At 39.7% G+C, this 9,526-nt stretch overlaps 1 protein-coding gene across 1 annotated transcript in view; it reads right to left on the bottom strand.

Annotated features, from left to right (window-relative positions):
• Positions 1-9,526, bottom strand: part of LOC123960641 (excitatory amino acid transporter 1-like) — an 18,858-nt gene that overhangs the window by 5,522 nt on the left and 3,810 nt on the right. The window contains exons 4-5 of the mRNA XM_046035518.1: positions 3,151-3,355; positions 2,832-2,874 (exon numbers count right to left, since the gene is read on the bottom strand). Coding sequence (XP_045891474.1) covers positions 2,832-2,874; positions 3,151-3,355 — 248 coding nt within the window. The remainder of the gene's footprint in view (positions 1-2,831; positions 2,875-3,150; positions 3,356-9,526) is intronic.

Raw genomic sequence — 9,526 nt, 5'->3', positions numbered from 1 at the left:
ATTTAAAATAATTCTTCTTACCTACAAAGCTCTTAATGGTCAGGCACCATCTTATCTTAAAGAGCTCATAGTACCTTACTACCCCACCAGAGCACTGCGCTCCCAGAATGCAGGGTTACTTGTGGTTCCTAGAGTCTCCAAAAGTAGACTAGGAGCCAGAGCGTTCAGCTATCAAGCTCCTCTCCTGTGGAACCAGGTTCCAGTTTGGGTTCAGGAGGCAGACACCATCTCCACATTTAAGAGTAGGCTTAAGACTTTCCTCTTTGATAAAGCTTATAGTTAGGGCTGGCTCAGGTAGTCCTGAACCATCCCTTAGTTATGCTGCTATAGGCCTAGACTGCCGGGGGATTTCCCATGATGCACTGAGCTCCTCTCTCCTCTACTTTCTTTTTTTATTATTGTTATTATAATCATTAACATTACGATGGTTACCATTAACACTATTATAAATATCTGTACCATTTTTCATTTAGTTTATAGCAACATTACCTTCGCTGCCTCTGTGTGTATATTGTGTAGGCTGCCTCCCTCCCCACTCTCTCTCCTTACATCCCTCTCTCTCTCTCTCTTTCTCTCTCTCTCTCTCTTTCACTCTCTTTCTCTCTCTCTCTCTCACCCCAACCGGTCGAGGCAGATGGCCGCCCACCCTGAGCCATGGTTCTGCTCGAGGTTTCTGCCTCTTAAAAGGAAGTTTTTCCTTGCCTCTGTCGCCTAATGCTTGCTCTTGGTGGGAACTGTTGGGCTTCTGTAAATATCATCACAGAGTACGGTCTAGACCTGCTCTTTTATGAAAAGCGCTGTGAGATAACTGTTGTTGTGATTTGGCGCTATATAAATAAAATTGAATTGAATTGAAATGAGTAAGTGAAAGTTGCACTGAGACAAGGTTATAACAACTCGGCTGGATCATTAGGTGCCCATGAAAACAGCTCCAACCCTGTTTGAAATGACTGGAAAACCAACCAAGTGAAAGTATGTAAGTATAATCAGGAAAATGTACTTAACGATTTAAAAATAAAAATAATGCAGAAGAATATCTCCTGTGACTGTTAATATAATATTATATCATGAGATTATTATTACTCATGCATTCATGCAAAAGCAGAATTTTATGGCTGTATGTTTGTATTGGACTGCAATAAATGATTATTTTCATTATGAATTCATCTGCTGATTGTTAATTGATTGGTTGTTCTGAATTAATTAATTAATTAATTAAATTCTGAAACTAGTGAGAAATGCTCACAAAGTTACCCAGAGCCCAACCTATTTATTTCAGTAATTCCATTCAAAAAGTGAAACTTGGATATTATATTCATTCTTTATACACAGACTGATATATTTCAAATGTTTATTTCATTTAATTTTGATGATTATAACTGACAACTAATGAAAACCACAAAAATTTGAATATTGTGAAAAAAAAATATTGAAGACACCTGGTGCCACACTCTAATCAGCTAATTAACTCAAAACACCTGCAAAGGCCTTTAAATGGTCTCTCAGTCTAGTTCTGTTTGCTACACAATCATGGGGAAGACTGCTGACTTGACAGCTGTCCAAAAGACGACCATTGACACCTTGTACAAGGAGGGCAAGACACAAAAGGTCATTGCTAAAGAGGCTGGCTGTTCACAGAGCTCTGTGTCCAAGCACATTAATAGAGAGGCGAAGGGAAGAAAAAGATGTGGTAGAAAAACGTGTACAAGTAATAGGGATAGATTCACAAAGAGTGGACTGCAGCTGGAGTCAGTGCTTCAAGAACCACCACGCACAGACGTGGGTTTCAGCTGTCGCATTCCTTGTGTCAAGCCACTCTTGAACAAGACACAGCATCAGAAGCATCTCGCCTGGGCTAAAGACAAAAAGGACTGGACTGCTGCTGGGTGGTCCAAAGTTATGTTCTCTCATGAAAGTAAATTTTGCATTTCCTTTGGAGGAAGAGAGGAGAGGCACAGAATCCACGTTGCTTGAAGTCCAGTGTAAAGTTTCCACAGTCAGTGATGGTTTGACCAACTTTATGGAGATGCAGATTTAATTTTCCAACAGGACTTGGCACCTGCACACAGTGCCAAAGCTACCAGTACCTGGTTTAAGGACCATGGTATCCCTGTTATTAATTGGCCAGCAAACTCACCTGACCTTAACCCTATAGAAAATCTATGGGGTATTGTGAAGAGGAAGATGCGATACGCCAGACCCAACAATGCAGAAGAGCTGAAGGCCACTATCAGAGCAACCTGGGCTCTCATAACACCTGAGCAGTGCCACAGACTGATCGACTCCATACCATGCCGCATTGCTGCAGTCATTCAGGCAAAAGGAGCCCCAACTAAGTATTGAGTGCTGTACGTGCTCATACTGTTCATGTTCATACTTTTCAGTTGGCCAACATTTCTAAAAATCCCTTTTTTGGATTGGTCTGTATAATATTCAAATTTTCGGAGATACTGATTTTGGGATTGTCATTAGTTGTCAGTTTTAATCATCACAATTAAATGAAATATATCAGTCTGTGTGTAATGAATGAATATAATATCCAAGTTTCACTTTTTGAATGGAATTACTGAAATAAATCAACTTTTTGATGATATTCTAATTATATGACCAGCACCTGTAGTTGCCAATTAATTTTTTGTCAACCGACTAGTTTCAACCGTACTTAATAGTTTAATTTCTAACAAAACATAATTTTATAAACTCTTCATATGTTTTGTGTGTAAAAAGCATAATTTGTAAAGTAACTACTACAGCTGTTTCAGTCAAGGAATAAAACATTTCATGTAACTGCAGGACAAGGGGAGAGAGAGAGGATGTGGTGGGAGAGTTACCTGTTTGGTGCAAGCCTCCACAAGGTTAGGAGGAAACATGTTTCTAGAAAACACAACCACAGAGGTACATTTTTGTTAGGATTAAGAAATTACTTACAAATTAGAAATGCACATGACTAAAAAAACTACAAACAAACTACATACAATGTATAAAATGTTAACGCCATTGATTTGCATCCTTCAAATTTTCCAAATCTTTCACTCCATCAGAGTGATCAGTATCAAAAGAGGTCAACAAATAAGGGGTCCTGATTATTGTTGGCAGAATGATACGAGTGTGTTTGGTTGTTCAAGGTTCATAAGGTGTGTGTGTAGGTACCTGATAAGGTCCAGGAAGGCATCAGCAGGGCTGACCTGCTCTACCTTCTGCTTCTTGGTGAACTCCTCCCTTGATCCTTTTCCAGGGTGAATAATGAGCACCATGACGATACCGATGAACACAGCTATGACGGTAGTGGTGGTATAGTAGACCACTGCCCTCATACCCATTTTACCAGAAGCACGGCTGTCAAGAGCGGCCATACCTGAAAAGTACATATCATATGAATTAATGTATATCAGTACTGCAGGCTTCATCCTCCAAAGAGTTTCTCAAGTAAGTATTTATCCTCTGGTACTTGTACTCTTACTTGTATTATGAGAAGTGTGGGGAGACTTTCATGCTGTATGAATTCCAAACAGTTCCTTTATAGGGAGCAGCAGTGCTATAAGCATATAGTGCAATTAGCAGCTCCATGTGGCATTATTTAAATTAGCCACATTACCAGTCACTGAGCAGTGTGTGAATGACTCATTAATTCTTTCACCAATTGTCTAGTTTCTGTCATTAAGTTTCTAGAAAATTGTTGCTAAATAAAATAACAAAAACACAAAGATTGCCTACTTATTAGCATAAAGAGACTGAGGGCATATTTTAAAAATATAAAAATGATCTCAGAAACAAGTTTTTTGGTGTTGTTTTTGTATATGAAAAAAACCCATCAAACATCCCTATGTGCATTTACAGTTAGCCTGTGCTGTGCTGTAATTATAGGTGGAATACACCCATTTGGATTATCTGACAAACTATCTGTGACAACAAAGAGAAAGATACAGCAAGAAAGATACGGCAAGAAACACGATCTGATTCTGACCTTTACTGGTGGAAAAACAAAACACCTACTGTACAACGCCCAGGGCCAGACCTACCATACAACATCTGTCTACATACTGTTTATTTATATACACATTATATATTCCAAATAATAGCTGCAGGGGCAAAAGGTTTCACCCCAAAGGAGAGTTGGCAACTGAATATTTGTGTCATGGAGAAAAAGATACAACTATGATGTGTCCAAATTCTAAAATGGAAACTATATATATTATGAGGTATATCAAGCTAAAGGCCGAAGCACAGAAAGTAAGTGATAAACTACAACACAGGGTGACGTTTTATACCCTTACAGAAATAGCATGATTCACAAGAAAAAGCTGATGATCAAGTTAGTTTCAGAAGGTAATGCTTTGCTCCCTGCTATGTCTGGTAATTTTTGCATTCCAGCACGGAGGGTGGAATTTTAGGATTTATGTTATAGGCCTGCTGAAAAGCCGCAAATCAATTTCAGGGTGCACGAGAAATAGAATAGAATTGATAGACCACTGCTGGAATAAAAACCTGGCTAATCCGTCCTCCACCGCTCTAATAGCATTAAATATACTTTGTTGGAATTTTGGTAGTAAAAAGGAAATACAGCCATTCTGGAAACAGACAAGCTGCCTCAATAGGCACAACAGTGGCGTTCTATTTTCAAAGGTACTATTGTAGCCATTATCTTCATTCAGAGCTGTACAAGGAATAGCAGGCTTTATGTGATGGGAGATATATGTGTTCCTTTCATATGTGGCTGAAGTGTGTGTGTGTGTGTGTGTGTGTGTGTGTGTGTGTGTGTGTGTGTGTGTGTGTGTGCCTACTGCCCCTGCTTTGGCCCTCTCTGTTCCCCTTGTCTCAACATGCCCAAGACTTAAGCTTTTATCCAATTCTATTTGATCCTCGTCCTCCCCTCCCTCAGTTTCTTCTCTCAAATTCTTCACCTCCTCTCTCTCTCCCACCCCTCTATCCCCTCCATCACTACCTCTTGTTTGGGTGCCCCCTAATACCCCCCCCCCCCCCATACCTTCCCTCCCAACCCCACATCTTGCCTGCCCCCCCCCCCTTCTGACAATCCTGGGAAAACTTGTTGACTTAGGTAGCACTGCACACACACAATGATCCCCAGCCTGTTGTCCGGGCAACATCGGACGCAGCCTCACCAATTCCATCCGTTCAAAAGAACGAAAGAATCAAGGTTGAAGGAGAGCAGGGAGAATGACTTTCTTTCTCAATGTTCATCAAACACAAAAGTAGGCCTATTTTAGGGGGGAAAGTTGAAGCACAGGACATAGCAACTGCAAGAGGTCTGTCCAAAGGACAATTAACATCCACGGACGCTGGACAAAGATTGACTCCATAGTTCAGTTCAGTCAGTCAGTGGAGTTTAAAAGTTTAGAGCTGAATAGATTATTTATAGAAAATGTATGTGTTTAGATAATCGATTTTCTAGAGCATCAGATGTGTTGATTTGCTGCTTTTCTTTGTCTCGGTAACAGTAATGAAAATGTCCTGGTAACTTTGCTTCGAGAAAACAAAGTTTGCTTTTTTTTCAATTCAGTTGGAGAGCTGTGCTACCTTTTTTATACATTGTCTCACTTTAAGGACATAGTTAACATTCGGTCTATGCTAAAATGCGCACAAGACAGCGCTTTACTGGACTCATGAAGTATTATCATCAAGTAGAATTTTTGTGCCATTCCTTGTGAGGTGCAGAGGAGCACCTCACACGAAGCAGCGGCATTTTCCCATGAGTCCAGTGTTGATATACTTTTGAATGAATTTTTCCATTTTCCAGAGACTTTATATTTAGTAGTATAGTAGTTTGTGTGAATATAACATATAATATAATATTTGTAAAATTGTTAATTCTATTTTATTGGGGTTTTTTTGACCTACCTCATCTGTGTTTTGTAACAGTTACTGTGTTTTTATTTATATTTTATGTAAACCTCTGCTACTGCAACACTGCAACTTCTCTTCGGGGATGAATAATGTACCTATCTTTTATACTAAGCCACTAAATTTCAGGGAATGAGGGTGTTTTACACCACTCCATACTTTCTCTGGGATATCTAAGATTTCACTAAAGGCCATGCTTGACTTTAGATACTGACATGTTTAAATAAGGTTTTACATGCAGTGCAGAAAGTAAAATCATACTATATGATGCATTTTTGATTTCAGCATAAATAGTTCGACCTGGACCAACTCCAATAACTCTACATTTTACTACAAGCTACTTACACACATTGAAATTGGCAGTAAAATTTTGAATCCATGAGTTTTTGGACATTTTTTTTATTACTTCTTCATTATTTTTGCCTTCTCATTGTACTTTATTTAACAAGCTCACAAAGAACCTGTCCAGTGTTTTACTATAACACCCACCTTCATCCTCGTTCCCATGTTTTCCCTGTCTTTACTCCCAGCCCTGATCTTCCCCTTGACTCCCTCCGCCTCCTGCATTCAAACTCCCCTTCTAGCAACCTCATCTCAAGTCATCCTCCTTGTTCCTCTTTTTCACTGCCCACATCCCCTCTCCCTGTCTGCGGCGGTCCCTAAGCCCTCTTAAAGAAATACCTGAAGACGAAGTGAACTTGTGTGAGCTTGTGAGAACATGTGAAAGAGACATATAGAAAGAAATGTTGTTATGGATGTAGAGGATCACTGAGGACCCTGAAGTTATCTGCTCCCTCTCTTTTTCACTGAAATCCATAAGGCATTTTCTTATAATCCCTTGATCCTTGGTTCTCCTGCTTGTCTGTCCACTGGTCTTGCTTTCCTTCTTTTCCTACCTTCCAGGGCCCCTCTCGACTTTGCTCAAACTGTTTTGATTCCCAATTCAACCTCACTTTTAGGCAGGATCAAAATTCAGAGGGAAGTCCTTTTCAACTGGGACAGCCCATTTCACAGAGAGGCAAGATTCAGCCTAAGTTGGGAGGCCACGTGTTTGCAGAAAAGAAGTCATAGGAGTTCTAATACTCCGATGCTTATGTTATTCTCAGAGACATGCTCCAAGTCATGTATATAAAGCAATCATTGGTCTAGAAATAGAACTTACTGCAGTTACATTTAGATTGAAGGACATTCGTTCTTGTAGGAAAGTTGGCTAATCCAGCCTGTGCTATGGGGATAGAAACACTGATACACATGCCGCTAAAGAGTTAAAACACTATTCAAGATTCAGACAAGGTGTTTTCCTCGTAAGTAACTACTGGTATGACTAACTGACATGTATAACTGACAACATAGTTTCAGAGAGAAATCAGAAAAAACTGTAGGAGAAAAAAGTGACTGGCAATAACATATGGTGAGTCAAATTTTTCATAAACTTGAGGTCTACAGCTGTGTTTCAGGCATTCAAAAATGTTTTCATGTGATGTGTCGGCTCCAAAACTTATGTAATAACTTTTTTTTCCCTCTGTGAGAGGAGAAAATCTAATAATTTATGGATTCTCCTGTTGTCTTATTTTGAAAATCAAAATTCCTTTGAGACAGTGAGTTGTAGCATGTCAGCATGTGGGTTGGCATGTGTCGACACAATGTGCATGCTTTGGGTGTTGTTGTGACTGCTGATGTCAGCTTCATAGGAAGAGCAAGACTACTTGTAATGTGTACATTTTACTGCTGCAGTGATTTTATTATGCAAAAGTACATTTGCATTGTGCTTACATTCTTGCAGGGTGTAACCGGATCATGTCATATTTATGTCTCATGCATGTTGGAGCCTTGAAGACATGGACATGAAGACTGGTAAATTTACTGTAGTGAATGTGTCAGTCCTTCCTGGCTGATGAAGATCAGTTCAAACTGGTGCTATTGCATAACAAAATGACATAAAAATGATGAATGTTATTGTTTGCAGGGTCGACTTCCCAAATCACGCAGCACAACAGAATTACTGATCAATAATAATAGGAAATAAACAAAGAAAAACGAGATATTTAAGTCTCATTCTGGACGATGGGAAAAACATCATTTAAAGTGGCAGCACAAATATAAAATAGTGTTTGTAATAACATGGTTGTTGACTTTTTCTAGTCTAACAACAACTTTATAGCACATAACATTGCATCTGATGACATGGATAAGGGCACACACACACACACACACACACACACACACACACACACACACACACACAGACACACACGCAAGAAAGGAGGCGTGTGACAGATGATTTGGCTACAGAACAACACTCTTTGTTGATTTCCACATGTTGGAGCTGCGGTCATGTGACATGATGTCAGAGGACGCAGAATGTTACGCCCGGCTGCAGCACAAAGCAGGTTATTATTAGGCAACGTGTCCCTGTCATCCCTTAGGGAGAATGGCTTCTTGGCCTGTCAATCACTGCTCAGACACTGGACATTTGCTCACAGTGTGTCCCCCCTCCTATTGTCAGTCAGGGCTATTGACCAGTGTTTTCAGAAAACTGATAATATGTTTCATAACATTAGCTAAACTTCCACAACAGGTAGAGGCTCTGCTCAGTAACGAACCCACAGGCCTTTGCCTCTAGAAGAAAACATCCCTGCATGTCTGACTGTGTTTATGAATCATATCAATAGTTATGAATTAGCTCACTACATGCCTGGACTAGAAGTAAAAACATCAGTGTCATATGTTTGTGGTTTTCTGAAATACAGGGCCAAATACATGTGAGCTGCAGGATGTACAAGAAGTACTGAAACCACAAAGTGACCCAGTCCACAAATTCTGATTCGCTTATTCAATTGTTACACTATAATTAAGTTGGGACTGATTTGGTCATGATGCATCAAACGCAAGACCATTACAGCATCGGTCAAGCATGTGATTAAGACCTGTACTGTAAGTTGGAAACATATCTCTCTGTCTCTCTGTCTCGCTCGTGAGGTCATGCTAACCCCATCCACCACTGGGCCCAAAACCAACAAACAGCATCGGCTGAACAAACAGCTGGCTCCCTCTTCCACTCATGAGGTACAAGTTGGTCAGTGGAGCCACAAAACAACAAACAGCACTGTCACTGGTATGAACTTTATACACAAAAAACACATGCTACCTGCAAAACATTAAATGTTAATAGAGTCAGAGTACCTCCACTTCAGGCTTCAGATGCAGTTTTAAAGTAGAGGAAGGTGGATGGCTTTTTGTCTGGTGGGGGTCAATTTCTACAGTGGCTACCAAGTGTTTGATACATTTAGAACAAAACAATGTCACACAGTCTTGTGTTGATCCTGTGTGTGCTTTTTTTTGTCTATTTTTGCTTTATTTTGACGAGTGAACACTTAATTTACCGTAATGATGTTACAGCCATGTGGGAGTACTGTGTATGAACCTTGTGTGTGTGAAACATTGCCACATTTATGTTGTCAGAATTTCTGATGAAATTAATTAATCATTTCTATTTGGTTTGATCATTGCACATGTCATGACAATCATGGGAAAACATTAGCATTTGTCGGTGTTTTGAATGGAGAGTGGAATAGGTGAAGTTTAGGTTCTTCAAAATTCCAATGATTGTGTGGTGCTGTGGACGGTTTTTAAACTCTTTTCTTTTGATTTATCTATGAAGTCTGTA

The sequence above is a fragment of the Micropterus dolomieu genome, linkage group LG21, assembly GCF_021292245.1.
Source record: "Micropterus dolomieu isolate WLL.071019.BEF.003 ecotype Adirondacks linkage group LG21, ASM2129224v1, whole genome shotgun sequence".
Lineage (NCBI taxonomy): Eukaryota > Metazoa > Chordata > Actinopteri > Centrarchiformes > Centrarchidae > Micropterus > Micropterus dolomieu.
The sequence above is the reverse complement of the archived record's forward strand: the minus strand, read 5'-3'. Positions and strand labels throughout refer to the sequence as shown.